General features: G+C 37.8%; 1 protein-coding gene across 6 annotated transcripts in view; it reads right to left on the bottom strand.

The window, feature by feature from the left end:
* The window catches only part of CGNL1 (cingulin like 1), a 210554-nt gene that overhangs the window by 18840 nt on the left and 171243 nt on the right, over window positions 1-20471 (bottom strand). For all 6 annotated transcript variants that reach the window (XM_069098141.1, XM_069098139.1, XM_069098138.1 and 3 more), the window contains 4 exons: window positions 18079-18231; window positions 16386-16556; window positions 8067-8228; window positions 3802-3891 (listed from right to left, as the gene is read on the bottom strand). In XM_069098141.1, the coding sequence (XP_068954242.1) occupies window positions 3802-3891; window positions 8067-8228; window positions 16386-16556; window positions 18079-18231 (576 nt within the window). The remainder of the gene's footprint in view (window positions 1-3801; window positions 3892-8066; window positions 8229-16385; window positions 16557-18078; window positions 18232-20471) is intronic.

Below are 20471 nucleotides of genomic sequence, written 5' to 3'. Positions count from 1 at the left end.
GGGCAAGCAGAAGACAAGAGTCCCCAATTCCTTTGAGAGAGAGATAGAAAGGCAACTTTATCCATCTCTGATAATCTGTGTCTCTAAAAGATCTAATGGTATCTGTTCATCTATGCAGGGAAAGCTTTTAGAAGTCAGGAGGTACCTTGACAGAAAAGTGCATTTGGAGGAGATATCAATGTACATTTATTAAGCACTTAGCTTGTGTGCGAGGCACTCTACTCAGCTCCAGGGATATGAAAGAGATACATGGCAAAGTAGAAAGGGAACTGAAGTTGGAGTCAGAAGGTCTGTATTCAAATCCTGGCTGATTCCTTGTGTAAGCAAGCCAGGGCCTTAACCTTTCAGAGATCCCATTTCTTTATCTATGAAATGAGATACAAATACTTGTACAATGTATAACCCACAGAGTCGGTTGAAGGATTAACTAAGATGATACAAGAGAGTCAATAAGCATTTAGTAATTCCCTCAATGTGCTGCCATTGTGCTAAGTCCTGGTATTATAAGGAAAGGCAAAAACAGGCCCTACTCTCAAGCCTCTTAGTTTAACAGGAGATGGAAAGAACTTTGTAACAATAAAGCACTAGAAAAACTTCAGTTCTCATAGTAGTTATTATACCTGTCTCCTGAGGCTATCACCACAATTATCCAAAAGCATCCACTTTATTTAAAGCAGGGGTCCTTAACCTTTATTGTGTCATACACACTTCTGGCAGTCTGGTGAAGCTTATGGGCCCCTCTCAGATTTTTGTTCAAAATACATAGGATTACAAAGGAAACCAAATATGATGAAATAAAGATACTTAAGATAGTTTGATATTTTAAAGATATTTTTAAAATAGCTATTTAAAGATATTTTTAAAAGATATTTAAGATAGTTCCAATAGGTTTTTCTAAAAATACTTTAAGATATTTTTAAAATAAAGGCATATTTAAAATAGATATTTAAAGATATTTTAAAAGATTTTTAACATATCTTCTAAAAATATATTTAGTAAAAATATATATTTTTTTAAATTCACACGTTCACAGACCCCAAGTTAAAAACTCCTGTTACTTAGAGAAACTCTAAAACTAATTAGGTGCCAGTCACCGGAGGCCAACATGAATAATAACTAGCAGCTATATAGCACTCACTTTAAGGTTTGCAAAGGGCTGTGCACATCTTATCTCATTTGATCCTCAAAAGAAACCTAGGGAGTAGGTGCTATTATCAACCTCATTTTACACATGAGGGAACTGAGGCTGAGGGAGGTTAAGTGACTTGCCCAGGGCATCACAGCTATTTGAACTCAGGTTTTTCTGACCCCCAACTGCAGTGTTGTTACGCACAGCTCCACCAAGCTGCTCAAATGTTTCACTTTGTGCCAATCAGTTCATCTATGGTATGTGTACTAAGGACTGTAGGAGGTTAGACAGAACTGTGATGTTTCTAACCTTGCAGTTCTAGCATGGTTGGCAATGCCCTTGCACATAATTAACACATAATAAACATTTGCTGAATTGATGGACTGAATCAAAACCAACAAAACTCAGGCACATGGACCAATTACCACCAATCTGCATTGCCTGGTCCGTGGCAACACTAGTTCAAGGACCATGATGACCTCATCACATAATTCTAAAATACACATAAGCTCTTTTTCTGCCCATACCTGTACTAAGTCACAGTGAGTAATTTTGTGATTCATCTAGCAAGGTGCTAGGTAAGTCCTGACACTTCATGTACTTGAAAAATAAATTATTCTCAGTCACAATACAAAACAGACTATGAAGTCCTCTCCTAGTACAGTCAAAGATATTTTTCAAATTTTATTCAGCATTCCTGTGGTAATTATGTACTATGGGCAAAGTCATTTACTAAAGCCCTACTTTAATGTGTCATCATGGTGTGAAGGTAATTCTGGGTTCATGAAGTCAATACCAGGAAAGAACAAGTACTGATAAGTCATCCTGGAAGGGTCAATAAGGAAGGCCATTAAGGGATATCTCTGTATCTACTGAAGACCAGCATCATTGATTTCATATAGAAATTATATTCATATAGCATATAACTCATATAGAATCATTAATTATTAATTACTTGTTAGCTTCATAAACATATATTCATATAGAATATAATTCATGTAGAATCATCGATAGAAGGTTGGCTACTAATCCATTACTGTTTTTAAGCCACAGAAACTCATGAAGAATGTCTACTAAGACACAGGGGAGTTTGTGAATTGTGATGGTGAAGCATTAAAATAAGAGAACCAGATGAAACATTATACTTAGCTTAAATGTATGTATAACACGCTAGGTGGTTCAGTGGATAAAATGCTGGGTCTGGAGTCAGGAAGACCTGAGATTAAATTTGGTTTCAGATACTTACTAGACACATGACTCTGGGCAAATCACTTAACTCTTGTTTGCCACAGTTTCCTCATCTGTAAAATGAACTGGAGAAGGAAATGGCAAACTACTCTAGTATTTTTTGCCAAGAAAATCCCAAAAAAGACGTCATAAGGAGTTGGACTTGACTGAAAATAACTGAACAACAACAAAATAGAAGAGAAACAAAATTTAGATAAGACATGGTCCCTAGCATGATGGTGCTTAGAACCTAAGAGATTTTTCTGTGACTTAATCACTTACCTTGATTTTTAGAAATTTGAATTCTAGAGGCAGCTAGATGGCACAGTGAATAGAGCACCGGCCCTGGAGTCAGGAGGACTTGAGTTCAATTCCGGCCTCAGACACTTAACACACACACACACACACACACACACACACACACACACACACACAAACTAGCCATGTGACCTTGGGCAAGTCACTTAACCCCTATTGCCCTCCAAAGCAAAAAAAAACAAAAGAAATTTGAATTCTATATTGCTATAACAAGGTAATTTTTATATTCTCCCCAAGTGACTAGGGACAGTTAAGTGGTGCAGTGAATGGAGCACCAGCCCTGGAATCAGGAGGACCTGAGTTCAAATCCGGCTTCAGACACTTGACACACTTACTAGTTATGTGACCATGGGCAAGTCACTTAACCCCAATTACCTTGCCTTCCCCATTCAAAAAAAAAGAAGTCAAGTGACTTAGGGCAGTCATATCAAGATCAAACAGAAATGGGGCTATGAAACCTGCAGGCTGCATATTGACTTAAAAAACCAAATTTTAACATCATCTAGGTTCTAATTGTATTTTTTATATTTCCCAATTGCATTTTAATAAGACCTGAAAATATTATCCACATATTCAATACCTGTGGCTTAAAGTATTGAGAGCTATTAGGTCAAGTTGCAATAACAGAAGTTTTCTTCTAGCCCAACAAGTCTTAACCTGGTGTCTATAAGGTTTTTGGTTTAATATTTTGATACGTTAGGGGTTTTTTTTTTTGGTAATTGTATGTGTTTATTTTATGCATTTAAAAATACTGTTCTGCAAAAAAAATTTTTTTTTAAATAAGATGAAATGGGAGTGGCTAGGTGGCACAGTGAATAGAGCACCAGCCCTGAAGTCAGGAGGACCTGAGTTCAAATCCAGCCTCAGACACTTAACACTTACTAGCCATGTGACCTTGGGCAAGTCACTTAACCCCAACAGTCCTACCTTCCCCCCTCCAAAAAGAAAAAAAATTTTTTTTAAATACTGTTCTGAGAAGTCCATAGGTTTCACCAGACTACTAAATGGGTCTGTGACACACACAAGAAGGTTAAGGACCTGTGTTCTAGCCTAACTGTTCATATTTAAACATCTCATTCTTTTTGGTTCATTCATGTTAACCTAATCATTTTCAGCTATTGCAGTACCTGTTCCCTGCTCCGGGTAATCCTCTCAGACAACAAATCAGAGTTGTTCCTTTCTTCATCTAGTTCCATCTCCAGCTGAGAAATTTTGTCCTGCAAAAGAACAGACACACATACACCCATTTAAATTGGGCTTTTAGTAGATTAAAACGGGATAGCTATTTGTGAGGGTGAAGGGTAAAGATAACATATGTGAAGGCATGGCATCGGAGTGTCAAGGTGAGGAAAGAGAATAGAAGACTGGAGCTAAGTGGGCTGGGATAGAAATTTTCTGGACTACCTCAAACATTGGTTCTCAATGAACTACTAATTTTAAAAGGAATGGCTCATGCATGGTCCAAAGTACTCATGATGGATTCAGCAACGGACAAGAAGAAGCTTGTTTCATTTTATGTAAGAAGAATGTTTCATTTTATGTAAAACTGTATCACCTACCAATTCTTAGCATTGATCCTAGGAGCCTTGGAGAAGGCAAAGTCTGTTAGTACCTTTGGCAACTAATGATCCTCTCCTAGTGAACTCAAGACAATATTGGATCATGATTCAAAGTTTATCAAATGTTGCCAAATTAGTGATCACTAAGTTGTGACACCAAATTTTTTTGAGTTGGTTTTTATTTGCAATTCATTGCTTGCTATGGAAAATGCACTTTAAAGAAATTTTGTGGGTTGGCAGGAGAAAGAAAGGGAAAAATAATGCAAATTTCTACACCCAGAATTGCTAGGTTTTTGCATTTACTTTTCTCTAGTCACCAGTTCATTGTTATTTTAAATGTTTGGATTAAGTTAGAGCCACAGATGCTAGAAAGTAATTGGCAGTCCTGGATTTGGGTGCTGAAATATTTATGGATAAATATTGTCCCTAGAAACAACATAATCTCAGAAGAAAATATTACAAATAACCCAACCAACAACAGAAAGGCACGTGGTGAGTATAAACAGGCAACAGCACATTACTGGCAATGGTTTGCATGCAAGAAGTGGGGGTAAAAAACATGACAGAGGAACATCGATGGTGGTGAAAGGAGGTAGTCTAGTCACATACTGAGAATGAAGAGTAACAAATGAGCATCTCAGATGGTCCACTGGTACTCCTAAGATATTTAAAAAAAAGTGTGGGGGGGGCACCACTGCATTAAGTGATTTGCGCAGAGTTGCATGTCTAGTAAGTATCTGAAGCCAAATTTGATCTCAGGTCTTCCTCACTCCAGACGCAGCATTTTATCCACTGAACCACCTAGCATGTTATACATACATTTAAGCTAAGTACAATGTTTGATCTGGTTCTCTTATTTTAATGCTTTACCATCACAATTCACAAATTCCACTGTCTTAGTAGACATTCTTCATGAGTTTCTGTGGCTTAAAAATAGTAATGGATTAGTAGCCAACTTTCTGTCGATGATTCTACATGAATTATATTCTCTGCTGAAAAATATGAACACAGATTGCACATAATCTGATGGCATAAATGGGCTGAACCCAAGGCTTAGCATAGTGTCTGGAACATGCTTAATAAGCACTTAATAAATGGATATTGACAGACTGACTGACCAGTCCATATCAATGGGATCATGATCTATCAAAATACCAAAATATTATCCTCAGGATGATCAAAATAGATTGAGAAATTAGAGATTCCTCTTTATGCACAGAACATAAATTGCATGTGAGTGATGAAAGGCCAAAGAATACCATTACTAGGATCTAGAGACTACAAAAAACCATCAACCAAGAACAGCTTCTTGTGACTAGTGTATCTGCCACACATCTGGGGGTACTCTTGCCAAGCATCTATACCTAGAAACTAAAAGAACCCTTATAATCCACCCAGTATTCAATTATGTTCATTTAGGGTAGGAATCATGTACCTGCTCAAAGGCTCTATAAATTTCACAGAGAATATTCACAATGTAATTAAGAGATCTTCATAAAAGACAGTCTATACAATCACAGCCCACTTCAATTAACTGCTCCCTCCCCTTCTAATTTATGGAAGGTGCTCATTAGCTGATAATCAGTTACTCAGCTGGCTAAAAAATAATTTCTGTATGACTCTGTTCCTTATGGAAGACATGCAAGGGAAACGGAAAGCTAGGTAAGAGTGAGAGCAAGGCAGTTCAGCTAGCTCTCTCACATGCCAGTTCCCTCTAAAAGGTCAATGGAAAGTCAAAGTACTCCTCTCACTGGTTGGGGGCCTGAGAACTATTCTTTTTCCAGTTTAAAATGGAAAAAAGATGGGGTGACCAGGTGGCACAGTGAGTAAGAGCGCCGGCCCCGGCGTCAGGAGACACGGGATCGGTTCCAGCCTTAGATACTTGGCACCCACACAAAATAACTGGCCGTGTAACCTTGAGCAAGTTACTTAACCCCAATTGCTTTTAAAAAAATGGAAAAAAGAGATCCTCCTTAAAATTTTGCTCAAGTTAAAAACAAACAAACAAACCTCTAATTCTTTTACTCTTTCTATTTATCCATATTGTTATCCACCCAACATCTGTTTATACCAAAAATCATTGATGAAAGTATCTTTATTCAAATAAGAAAATGCTATTTTAATTTTCGTGGGATAATGAGTTAAGGATACAGCCCTTCCAGGGTTTCCATTGCCCATGTGTTGAACAAGTATAGCCGGGTGATTTCCTGGTCTGGGTCAGTGCTTATGTTCCAAACTGGCTTATGAGATGGCTTATGTGGGGCAAAGGGCACCAAGCTTCCAATTATGTGAGTTAGCATATCTTCATCTTACAGTTAACTCAAATTCCTAGAGAATAAGCATGCTAGGGGCCCTATTAGTAATTTGTAACTATCTTAAGAAAACAGAAAAAAATTATATTTAGTCTATTTATCCTTTCCCTTAGGAGAGACATCTAGAGAACTGGTAATATCAGAATTAATATTCACTAGGTATAAGTGGTTTCTTTGTCATTGAAGAGGTTAGGGGAAAGTAGCTATTTGCAAAATAAATTCAAGAATTACACTGACTACAAACTCATCCCTTTTCACCCTGTTCTTGAGCAACATCTATCTGCCACCTAAAAACATCTTGACATCTTAACTTCTGTTAATGCGGTCCAAGTTTTATTTTAATCCAGCTTTTTCTCAAAAGCCTTATTGCCATATTGGATGAAGCTATTTTTTTGGAAGGCACTGTTCTAAGTATTGTGCTATTTTAAGTGTGGGTGTGATGACTGTAAGATTACACCTATACAACTATCAATGCATTATTCTTATTTAGATTTTCTGATTTACTTTTTTTTGGTTATTTGTTAAGTGTTTGAAGGACTTAAATCTATTAATTAAAGGAATTTAAGATTTTTTCCCATTGTCTCCCTTGCTACCTGTTTCATACGTTTATTTCTTCCCCCCAAAATGGTAAACTCCCTGAGGGCAGGGTCTAAGTTAGATGTTTATTTTACAAAGCCCGATTCCACAAAGTAGGGTGCCAAGTGCATCACAGTGCTCATCATGTAGTTGTAGAATTAAATTATACCACATTTATCATACCGTATGTGTGTGTGTGTATGTATATATATATATATATACATACAAAACTGGATTACATTACACATGAGCAAAGGTTAGTTAAAAGTAGGAAACCAAAATAAAGCATGCAATGACATGGAGGACTCTGGAACTGACTTCTGAGTTCTACAACTAACTTTGTGTGATCTAAAGCAAGCTGTTTAACCTCTCTGGGTCTCAGATTTGTCATCTCTAAAATGAAGGAGCTGTACCAGAGTATTTCTAAGTCCCTTCTGTGCTACTGGCCTATGAATCCTCATCCTCCCACCAGAGTTATGTCTTAAGCATATAAGAGAGTGATACTACTAAATTCTCAAGAGGATTGAATCTCAAGAGAAAAATTGAAATGATACTACTAAATTCTCAAGAGGATTGCAACTCAAGAGAAATGAAAATGAGTGATCTTATAGCTAAAAGCTTGAAGGGAAAATCTTCAAAGCTTTCCAAGATATACCCTCCTTTGATCATGATGACATCAAGGTGGAACAAACAGTAGAGGGAGAGATAAGTATGGATTCAGGAAGACCTGAGTTGAAATCTGGCCTCAGATACTTACTAGCTAGATGACCCTGAGCAAGTCACCTAACCTCTGTTTGCCTCAGTTTCATTATCTGTAAAATAGGGATAATAATAGCACTCCCTCTCAGGATCATCGTGAGGATCAAACGAGATAACAATTGTAAGGCACTTAGCACAGTGCCTGGAACATAGCACTCTATAAATGTTAGCTATTATTAACTATACCTCCATTTGCTTGATTTGTCTACTGCGATCTTCCTTAAGATGACTCTTGGCCTCCAACTCATACTCTAGGTCTTTCAATGTTTGTTCCAGAAGTTCTCTTTTGGTGAGTGCTTCCTCTTGAGCTCTTTGGTAATCTCGTAACTCCTCCTCCATCAGGCGCATCTGCAGGGAGAAAGACATGGTCGTTATCCTAAAACTTGGTGAGATAAAAATCCTGGCAGACAATGAATCCCCAGTGAGAGATTTGAGAAAGCTGATGGAAAGACAGAGTTCTGGTCTTAAAGGCAGGTACGTAGTTCAAACCTATACTGAGTCACTGGTTCCTTGGGTTACAAAAGTTACTGTGGTTGGTCTAGTTCCTAAGGAGCTTCTGCAGACTATGTACAGAGCAGTGGACAGAGCACTGGATCTGGAGTCAGAAAGACCCTAGTTCAAATCTGGCCTCAGAGAGTTACTGTCTGACCTTGGGCATGTCTCTTAACTTTTCTCTGCTCTAGTTACCTCAACTGTAAAATGGAGATGATAATAATAGCACCTACCTCCCACTGTTGTGAAGATCAAATGAAATAATATTAGCAAAGCACTTTATAAAACTTGTTATAATTATTATATTGTCAATAATTAAATTATAATGGTATTAATATTTATATTAAAATTACATTATGAATTATAAAATATAGTTATATTATTAATAGTATGTGGAAGAAAAAAGAATGTAAATAAAACATTTTTTAAATATACAAAGAGCAAAAGGGAATATGGACAAAGAGGGACGATTTTGTTACTCTTGTGCCAAATTTAATATACACTTTTAAAAAACTGTATAAAAGCCATAGTTTAATATACAATGCTATTTTTCTGTTCTATGTGGCAATGCTTATGTTTGTTGATGTTTAAGCCTATAATAAAAAGGGAAATCTAAATTAAAAACCAGTATATGGATGGGGCTTTTTATACGTGAATCTCTTTTGATGAAATAATTATCCTGTCATTGAGAGGGACAGATAAATCCCACCAATACTTTGAAGTTCATGCAGCACTTTGATTATATGTCTTTGTTTGCATAGTATTGAAAGCTGGAAGGTACCTTAGCCAACAACTAGTCCAGCCTCCTCTCTGCAAGATGAGGAGAGACCCTCAGAGAGGTTTAAGTGACTGGCCCAAGGTAACACAGGTAGTAAGTTACAAGAGCCAGATGCTCCAGATCCAATGCTCCTTCCACTCTTATCACACTGCTCCCCCCTTGTATCGTGGTTATGCACCTAGACCTACTAGAACAAGGGTTCCTACCCTTTTGGGGGAGGCATGGACCTATTTGTTAGCCTGGCAAAGCCTATGAAGGTGGACTCTTTTCAGAATAACAATTTTAAATGCATACAATAAAACTCACAGAATTACAAAGGAAACCAATTACATTGAAACTGCAGTTGCCCTGTTGATGTTTTTTGGTTTTGTTTTGTTTTGGGTTTTTTTGCTTTTTTGGAAGGGGGAAGGTAGGGCAATTGGGGTTAAGCAACTTGCCCAAGGTCACACACACTAGGGGTGTGTGTGTGTGTGTGTGTGTGTGTGTGTGTGTGTGTGTGTGTGTGTGTGTGTGTGTGTGTGTGTGTGTGTGTGTGTGTGGTATCTGAGGCCAGATTTGAACTCCGGTCCTCCTGACTCCAGGGTCAGTGCTCTATTCACTGCACCACCTAGCTGCCCCAAGTTGGTGGGTTTTTTTTTTTTAAGTTCACAGACTTCAGGTAAAGAACACCTGAAGTAAACTCTAAACTTCAAGAAGACAGAGACATTATGTTTTCTAAACCTCTATCTCCTCCAACATCTAGCTAGCACGGTGCTTACTATATAGTGGGTGCTAAGTTTGTTTCTTGAAATGAATATCACCTTTGAAATCTGCCATCAACACAACTCAACCTTTTTATTGAGAGATTTCCCCCAACACATTCCAAAAATGGTGAGAGAGGCTACCAAAGCAAGCTGTGAATATACCTTTCACAAGAAATGCCTAAATAACTAAGGAAATGATATATGGTCTTTGTCAGTCTGTATCATTCTGAACCCTCACCTCCATCCACCTTAATATATATATATATGTATATATATATAAAATTATATATGCCCTTGATTGTATGCAAAGAAGAAAAGGTAGAGAATAGATTTACTTGCTGTGCTCAGTTAACTTAGGAAAAAACTAAAGAGAAAAGAGAAGAAAAATATTTCACTTCATTATCCTTTCCCTCTGCCCATCAGTGTTCCTAGTAACATGTTCCCCAGTCCTAGGCTGGGAACAAAAATATATAGCTGAATTTACTATGACTAATACTACTAGTATTACCACTACTACCACCATCACAACTACTACTATTACCTCTTCCACAGCTACTGCCAATACTTATTACTTTATTATTATTGATAATGAGCATGATGAAGTTGGCAGCATGGCATAATGGATAGAGCCAGCTTTGGAATTGACACTTACTTTTCAAGTTCTGACTCTAACACATACTGGCTATGTGACCCTGGGCAACTCACTTTACCTGGAAGTATTTCATATAACTCATATTATAAATTGGAGAGAAGGTATAGATCTGCACCTATATTGGCAGAGGGAAATCCTCATTTGGATCTCCCTACAATGATGAAATTATAGGAACAGTGCAAAAAATACAGATAAATATAGGTCTATCTGTCTATCTGCCACATTCCTTTAAGGTTATAAAACACATTCCTGACAACAAACCTAGGAAGTAATTATGCAGCTATTTTATAAACAAGGAAACTGAGACTCAGTATAATTACACTGCTAGGAAGGGTTGTGATGTGAGATGATTTCCATGACACCACAAAGTCCACCTTGCTTCACAAGTATGTCCCACTGGTCTAAAGAATGTCTGCAACATCACCATTATTTATCCATACCTTTGAAGGCCTTTCCCAATTCTCCCAACTGCTTTCTCTTTCAAACTACCTTTACCTATGTTATATATCCTATGTATGATTTACGTGGTGTCTCCTTCATTATCCTTGAAAACAAGAACAGTGCTTTTTGCCTTTCTTTGTACTCCTGCTGAGCACTGTACTGCTGAGCACAGTGCATGGCATATAATAATTGCTTAATAAATGTTTGTTGACTAACTGCTGACTCTGGGTTAGGGTTTTATATATTCATATTCCTCTGGAGGGGTCACCGATTAGACCAATATCAACATTCAACAATGGAATAGAGACTCTTGTATAAGATTAACTTTTTTATGTAAGGAAAAAGCCATTAGAATTTTGGAACATGGCAGGGGAAAGAAATGTCTTAAGTATGGGAAGGCAGAAGAGGTCTCAGAGAGCCAAGGGACAGCATTAGGCCCCTGGGAGCCTCGGCCATCTTCAATTTATGTAGTCATCTCTTTCCAGACCCTCAACCCTCTCCCCCAAACATACATACTAAATACTAACCTCCTTCCTTTTCTACTTCATACCTCTGAGTTAATCATTACTTCATCTCTCTGGGTTAATTCTCCTCATTTGTAAAATGATGATGATGTAATAGCTTCTAAGGTCTCATTCAATTTAAAATCCCAGGATGGTCCAGTGGAAAAGGAAATATTTGTTCTGGAGTCAGAGGACCTGGGTTCAAATTCTGATGCTTACTGTGTGACATTCACTTAAATTCCTTAATTTCAGTGGAATTAATTAATTGACTAAATTCCTTAATTTCACTTAAATTCCTTAAGTCTCAGTTTCCATATTTACAATGTAGAGGTTAAACTAGCTAGCAAGCCTCTGAAATTCTTTCTGGCTCAAGATCTATGAACTTATTATGATATTTCTACAAAATGCTAATAAATAATAACTTAAGGAAATATTGTCCTAAAGCAACATACAGAGACAGAATATTTAGAAATGCAATTGAAATGAAAGACAAAGCAATCTAGGAGTTAACGGCTCTCCAGCTTCCTTCAAGAAAACACCAAGTTATACAATGCCAGTCAGTCACAGTATTTTTTTCGCCCACAAGATGGCACTGAACCAGCAGTTTAGAAGAGGCATCCATGAAAAAGCCTTCTTAACCAGAGGCCACTTCCCAATGAAAAGAAATGAACTGGGTCTAGAAGCAGAGCAGGGAACTCCTCTGGAGACCCTCCCCTTCCCAAAAACACACCTCTTCCCCTGTCTCACAGGTTGACCCTAGCAGCCTTGGCCTAAACCCATCCAAAAATGGCATGTTTTCAAACATTACAACTAGAATAAAAGAAAAAGATTGAGGGCATTCAGCATTCATCCTAAAGACAATGAGGAAAAATCACTGCACGGTCTTATATGCTACATATGATGGTCTCAAGAAGTTTACTACTTGTTTTTTTTAATCCCCCAAAGAGAAGAATTAATGAGAAGAGGCACAAGAAAATAGTTTTTGTTCCTCAAAAAATGTTTCCTACTAGAATTATTAGTCAAGAAACATAGTAGTTTGGGACGATAATGAAGGGTTTTTTCCTCTTTTGTCAGGTAGAGCTTTATATTACCTGTTTATCTTCCCTACAGACACTAGCAGCACCTTTTACCTGGTAGTTACTCCATAAACACGTGGGAATTGACTAAAGAGAAAGAAAAGCAAGTTTTTCAACAACTCATCTTTGATCAAAATAAAGTGAGATCATTTTAATTTTCATGTCTGCACTGTTCATTCTGAGGATATAAAACAGACCTATTCTCACCCTAACTGGGCACCTAACTTCACCAAATTATAAATAATGATTTATGCAAAATTTTATGGAAATTTTTAGGGAAAAGTTTATGCAAAAAAAAAAAAGGACCAAGGCATTAATCCTAGGATAATTTCCTTTCTAATCATGGCCACAGATCCTCCTCCTTCCTTGGAGGTTTAACAGATTCTCAACAAAGGAAATAAAATAGAATTTCCAGGCTTTTGTGAAGAAAAAGGGAACACACCAAGGTTTTCTAGGATCCATCATGTGTGTCGGGTTCATTTTTCTTAAGGTCCTTGTTTATTTATTCATTTAATTTCAAACAGCTCTGTCACTGCAGCTTGGCACTTGAATTGAGGGAGGTATTTGAAAAGTTCCTGTCCTGCGTGCTCCCGACTAGGAGCTCCCGACACCTAGTACTGAACCCACAGCAGGTTCTTGTAATGTTTGCTCCTTTTTGTTGGTGCACAGTGGTTTGATAAACATTCCTAGTGGCCTTTTGCCACCAAAAACGGACAATGTGAAGCACATTCAAATGGTCTGGGATGTTGAATTCATGGTATTGACAGAAGATACTTTATTATGGTTTGCTTGTTTTTCCTGAACCCAAAAGAATAATTTATACTTTAATGTCAATTTTATAAAAACAAACAATTCTGAAAGGCTTGAGAACTCTAATAAACAGTGATCAGCTCTGATTCCAGAGTACCAATAAAAAAGAATGCCTCCCACTTTGTAACAGAGAAGTGATAGATGCATGTTAGCAAAATAAGAAACATATTTCGGGGTGTTCCCCACGTGAGAATTTCTTTTGCTTGACTGTGCTTGTGATACTGTCTTTATTTCTATCTTTTTTTTCCCATTGGATGGGGAGAGGTACAAGGAGGTAAAAGAGGAATGCTTGATAATTGTGGGTTAAAAATTTAAAAAAAAAAAAACCTCAACATAAGTAGGTAGATTATGTATGCCCAGATGAAACACCTGAGAATATTTTTCCCCTTTTCTGTCGAAAAGGAAACAAAACATGCCAAAGTCATGTGATTTCCTTGGTGTTAAGAATGGCCCTACCAACACAAATCACAACCTAGTCGTTAATCTTAGAGATTGGCCTGAGGCTCAGAGATTGAATGCCTTGCTTAGGGTCACACAGCTGGTAGGTGAAGAGGTCAGAGGCCAGATTGAAAGGCAGGTGTTTTTGACTCCAACTATAATCCACTAACCTGCAATGCTACAGTATTTCAGAAATAAAAATAATTTTCAAAAATGCTAGAGAAAACTTTAATGTCCATGTATCGGTCTCAGTTTAGCAACTTCAAGCTAAGCTTCATCACAGTTTTATGTGAATCTAAGTGATTGGGGATCCTGTGATCAAGCTCCTTTAAGATCTGATGAACTCTTCAAAAGTTTATTTTTTAAAGGTCTACACTTTTTTCAACCTGTTTAGCATTTACTCATGGGGCTGACCAACAATTCCAAATTTATATTTTTAAATAAAAGTTTCTTTTCTTAAGCAGTTTTTAAGTTGAGAGAAGGGGGTGGGGTGTTGGGGAACTGAGACAAACAGTGATAAAAGGAGAGAAACAGAGAGAATTGGAAAGGGAGATGGAGAGAGAGGAGGGAGAGAGAAAGAGAGGGAGGGAGGGAGGGAGGAAGGAAGGAAGGAAGGAAGGAAGGAAGGAAGGAAGGAAGGAAGGAAGGAAGGAAGGAAGGAAGGAAGGAAGGAAGGAAGGAAGGAAGGAAGGAAGGAAGGAAGGAAGGAAAGAAGGAAGGAAGGAGCTTGTGCTCTTAATAATAAACTTGAGAGTCTGGAGAGCACTTAGGGGAAGGTTAAGAATAGTTCCTATAGAATCATCCTGGCATGGTAGAAAGAGTCAATCACCCACTAGCTGTGTAACTCTGAACAAGTCACTTCACCTTGTCTGGCCTCAGGTCCTTGATCTGTAAAATGAGAGCACTGGACCAGATCAGTGGCTCTCAAACCGTGGGCCCCAGACTCTTGGGGGCCATGGAGTTATTGCAAGAGTTCTATAAACCATATGCTCACCATGTATTGTCATTTGGGTTTTATTTAGTTCCAACAAAAGGGTGTATAGGGGGTTTTGCATCAGTGGTTTTATATTATCAATGCTTCATTTGTGCCTAATAGAAGCAGGGGGGAAAAGTGTTTTCTGGTCTTTGGAATGAAATATGACCTTTTTCAGAATGGCTTTTCTTTATTATGGTTTTTCCTCCAATGAATGGGTACAAAAACTGCAATTGCCATGGTGTGGGAGTCCCAGAAAATTTTTTTATGTGAAAAAGGGAATTTTAAAAAATTTCCAAAAAGGTTTAGCACCAGTGGACCTCTAGAGTTTCTCTCAGCCTTAAATTCTAGTTTTTAGAATTTTCTACATCTGGAAGGGAATCCTACAGCCCAAACCAATGTGCCTCCCACTAGAGACTTTCAAGAACTTTTAGATTCTTATAGCTGTGGGACACCTGGAGGACACTAAGCCATGTGACCACATGAAGAGTGTGTGTGTGTGTGTGTGTGTGCGCGCGCGTGCTCATGTGAGTGTGAATGCAGAGAATAACTGGCATTCTGGATTCCTGTGAGCATTTCAGTATTTAATAACAGATTATTTCAGTGAAATGAGTGACCTCCCTCCTCCTTTTATCAAATAAAATCTTGTGTTTTAAATAACCAAAAGGTAGAAAAGCAATGGAAAAGCTGCAACACAAATGAAAAGTTGGCCCAAAGCTAGCTTCTTAAGTAGAATTTTATATCTTGCCAACCGATTAAAGGCAATACTATACTTGAGGCTCTGAACTATATTTATACTTATACTAATAACTGACATTAAAATATCATTCTAGGGCTGGCAAAGCACCTTAAAAACATAATCTCATTTGATCTTCATAATTAGCAATGATGATGACGATGACGGCTAATATGTAGCACCTACTAGATGCCCAACACTATGCTAAGCACTTTACCATTATTATCTCATAAAATCTTCACAACAACCCTGCAGCAGGTGCCCATTTTATAGATGAGGAAACTGAGCAAACATGGTTAAATGACTTGCCCGGGGTCACACAGCTAGGAAATGTCTGAGGCCAGATTTGAACTCAGATCTTCCTGCCTCTAGGCCTACTGCTCTATCAAGGTATCATCTAGCTGCCCCTAATTCCATTATGCTACAGGTATGATTAGCTCCATTTTGTGGATGACAAAACTGAAGCAAAGAGAAGTGACTCGCACAGAATGACATGAAAGGTAAATATCTGAGGCTGGATTAAAACCCAGATTTTCCTGATTCCAAGTCCCACACTCTATCCTAGGCACTGTTTTGTTTTTCTCTTTGTACCATAGTCTGTAGCATAGCACCAGACCTTTAGTAGGTGCTTAATAAATGTTTAGTAGATAAAACTGAATCATTCATTATTTTTTTATCTTTAATCACATAACAAAATATTCCACCTCTGAATCCTAAAAATTCTTCTCCCTTATCTAAGCATCCAGACCCAAGAACAATCTTCAGAGCCTACCCCAAGCACTACATCAAAGATCCATCATTTTGAGACATCAGAAGCATATTTCTGATTTAGAAGTTAAGCAAGGGAACCAACTAGCTATTACCTCATCTTGCATCTTTATGGCTGTCAGGCGGGATTTTTCTGCCTCCACGGTTTTCTCCTTTAATTGCCTCTGCATCTCAGCAAGTTCCCGGCGATTTTTTTCCTTGTATTCATCCAGCTGGTTCTGGAGCTCCAAAGTTGATGTCCGTGAAACATCCACAATGTCAGCCATCTACAGAAAAACATATACATGAATGAATGAAGAGATGCATTTATTAAGCACTTATTACATAGAAATAAACAAGCATGGTAGTCCTGTTCTTAAGGGCTTAGATTCTAATAGCAGAAGATAAGACATAAAGGGAAGCTAGAGTTGGAAGTCGGTTGGGTTGGAAATGTGAGATGGCATCATTTAAAAATGGCTGGTAAGAGTCACAGTGGCTTGGTTGCATGAAAGATTAGGTAAAAGCTTATCTGTCAGAGGTCATGGACCCAGCAGCAGTTTGAGTCTGGATGGGAAGATATATAGAAAGTACATTTCGGACAGTTAGAAATCTAATTTTTTGCTCCTGTTCTACTTAAGGAATGTCATTCTAAGGAGCCCATGTGGTACAATGGAAAAAACCTAGATTTGGCATAAAAGATTTGAGGGTTTGGGACCCAGCTTAGTCACTACCAGCTGTGTGTCCTTGGGCAAGTCAGGTATCTTCTCTAGGCTGATTTTTTCTCATCTATAAAATATCAATTAGACTAGATCCTTTTGAAGGTCCCTTCCAGCTCCAGATCCTCTGATCTGATATACTGCCAAATTTACCTTGCCCCTCCCAAAGTGGACAGTTTTTTTTCTCCTAAAGACTTTGTAAAGTGCCTGGGGCAGAGGTTAATGTATAGGTTGAAGGTCATCTCCTTTGAAGAAAAAATGCTTTTGATGTAATTCCCCCAGTGGACATCTGCTTGGTTCATTTTGTACAGCTCCAATGATGAATACACTTCATCTCATTAAAAAATTACCTATTTAGGGTCGAAGTCTTACCCATGTGTTCAGAACCCATGCTACAAGGGCATTCTTAAAACAAGCAGAAGCTGTTTGCTCAAAAAATAAAATCCTAGTCTCTCAGAGCAAAAAAGAATCTTGGAGTTCACTTACCCCAAAAGCTGTATTTTATGCAGTAGGAAACTGAGGGAGATTATGAGATGAGAAGGGAAACAGGGAAAATATTTGTAGCAGACAAAGGTGACAATGTACTTATTTCCCATGAGTTAAATTTAATCTTTGAAGCTAATAATTTCTCTGAGATTAACTGCAAGTTATCCTGTATATAACTCCTTCTACATAGTTGCTTGCATGTTATCTTCCCTGTTAGAATGTAAGCCCCACGGGGACGGCTAGGTGGCACAGTGAATAGAGCACCGGCCCTGGAGTCAGGAGGATCTGAGTTCGAATCCGACTTCAGACACTTAACATCACCCCATTGGGGGCAAGTCACTTACCCCCAATTGTCCTGCCTTCCCCCCTCCAAAAAGCAAAAAAAAAGAATGTAAACCCCTTAAGGATAGAGACTGTTTTTGCCATTCTTTGTATCCTAGAGCTTAGTATGCTGCCTAAAACATAGTAGGTGCTTAATAAATGTTTGTTAACTTGACTTGACTTGAAAACCCTCTGCTACATTAGCACAGGAAGGAGCCAAGGTGGGTTTTTGCTCTAGAGGAATCAGTCATCGCTGCAATGCTTCCTGCCCTGCAGGCCTCCTGACCTCCTTGTGCAGTTTTTCAATGGTCTTGTCCAGTTGCCATCGCTCATTCTCCATTTCATTCTTCAACCTCCTCAACTGTTCCTTCTGGTCTGTCTCATCTTGTAACTTCTCAGAAAGGTTTTGCTGCTCTTGTGCGGCCCGGTTAAGATTTCTCTACAGGTGATAGGTGACAGGGTAGAGATGGTCAAAGGAGTTAAAATACCTTATTAACAACTTGTCAGCACCATCCATGAAAATCAGATGGTTCGGGGGATTTTTCACAAATATCATAAGAACTGAATCAATTAAAAAGAAGCAGGTCAAGGAAACTCTCATTCTCATTTCAATATTTCAAGCAGTGTGAGTATTCCTTCCATCAACTAATGTCACAACCCAATCATCTAAGTTAGGCCTGATCTAAGCGGATAGACTCTGGGAGTGCAAAAAAAACATTACCCTGAAGCCAACCTAGTGAAAAACTTCTTGCAACTTAGCTAAGCTCATCCAGAGATGGTACTCACTCTTTTTAAAAAAAAAAATGTTAAGGGGCGGCCAGGTAGCACAGCGAGTAAGAGTACCAGCCCCAGAGTCGGGATGACCTGGGATCGAATCCGGTTTCTGATACTTAGTACTACACCCAGAAATAACTGGCCATGTAACCTTGAGCAAGTTACTTAACCCCAATTGCTTTAAAAAAAAATGTTATTTTATTTTTTCCAATTACATGTAAAGATAATTTCTAATGTTAATTTTTTATAAAATTTTGAGTTCCAAATTTTCTCCCTCCCTTCCTAAGACAGTAAGCAATTTGATATAGGTTATATTTGTGCAATCATGTAAAACCCATTTCCCATATCAGTCATGTAAAAGAAACAGTTTGCAAAAGAAAAAAAATGCAAAAAAATTAAGTGAAACTAGTATGCTTCAATCTACATTAATTCTCTATTAGTTCCTTCTCTGGATGTGGATAGCAATTTTCAACATGAGTCTTTTGGAATTATCTTGGATCACTGGATTACTGAGAAGAGCTAAGTCAATCATAGTTGATACACAATGTTGCTGTTACTGTGTACAATGTTCTCCCAGTTCCATTCATTTCGCTTTGCATCAATTCATGTAAAGATGGCACTCACTCTTACCTGGATCTACGATAAAAGCATTTCCAGGTCTATAGGACCTGCTAGATCTTTTACTCTCCAGTGAACATCACTCTAGGACTTGTAAAAGCAAAGGAAGGCTATTTTTACATACATGCATGCATGCATACATGCATACACACATATTTACATAACAGATATGTACTTGTTTTTATATACTTATAGATTTAAATTTTTGTTGCTATTCAGTCATGTTCAACTCTTTGTAACCCCATTTAGGGTTTTCATGGCGAAGATACTAGAGTGGTTTGCCATTTCCTTCTCTAACTTATTTTGCAGATAAGGAAACTGAGAGTAAATAGGGTAAAGTGATTTGCTCAGGGTCACACAACTAGTAAGTAAGGCCAGATTTGAACTCAGGAACATGAGTCTTCCTGACTCCAGCCTGGCACTCTATTCAAATATTTAATCTATACCTATACGATATATATTTATAATGATAATATACAAATATTACATACATTCTAATATATTTCTATACAGACATGTATATATGTGTATATATGTACACATGTGTATACATGTGTATAATGCATACACATGTATATACACACACATATACATACTCCTAAAAGTCTTAGTGTAGTTTTAAGTTTTTAATAAGAGAATTCCACTAGGACTTTTGGGACACCCTACATATTCAAATAAGTATCTAAGACAGGATATGAACTTGGGTCTTCTTAACTCCAAGTCTGGCTCTCTATCCTCCATGCCAGAGGTGTCAAACAAGTAGCCCAGACACTCCCAAGGGAAGCCTTAACCACATTAAAATGTAACTGGGAAAAATTTAACAAAACAAATAAAAATACAAAAACATAGATAATGTTACATTTTTAAACTAAATCATAAAAGACGTGGTCTGCACAGATCCTTATCTATGAATTAGTGGCCTTCATTTCTATTTTAGTTTGACACAACTGTACTGTCCCATCTGTCTCAATTACTATGGTTTTCCTTAAGCCTAGTACCATACAAAGTTCCAGAGGCAGAAGTCTTTTGAAAAGGCAATGTAAGCCAGCATCCTACTTTACTATAGTCATGATGCTAACTCCAGCTGGTGGAAAAGAAAGCAACTGGAGAGGAGTTTTAAAGGAGATGGCAAAAATAGGCACTTCCCCCCATCCAAATATACACCCTACCATTCATTAAAAAAAAAAAATGTTAAGTGCTTTGGGGAGAATGGGAGCTGGGACTGCTCGAAAAGTAGATTGATATTGTATGGGACAGACTATTCAAATCCTACTCAACACCCTGGCC

Source organism: Petaurus breviceps, unplaced genomic scaffold (assembly GCF_028583685.1).
Source record: "Petaurus breviceps papuanus isolate PSGF00001 unplaced genomic scaffold, PetGlider_PUasm1.0 37, whole genome shotgun sequence".
NCBI classification, from domain to species: Eukaryota; Metazoa; Chordata; class Mammalia; order Diprotodontia; family Petauridae; genus Petaurus; species Petaurus breviceps.
This window is presented reverse-complemented; position numbering and strand designations above follow the sequence as displayed.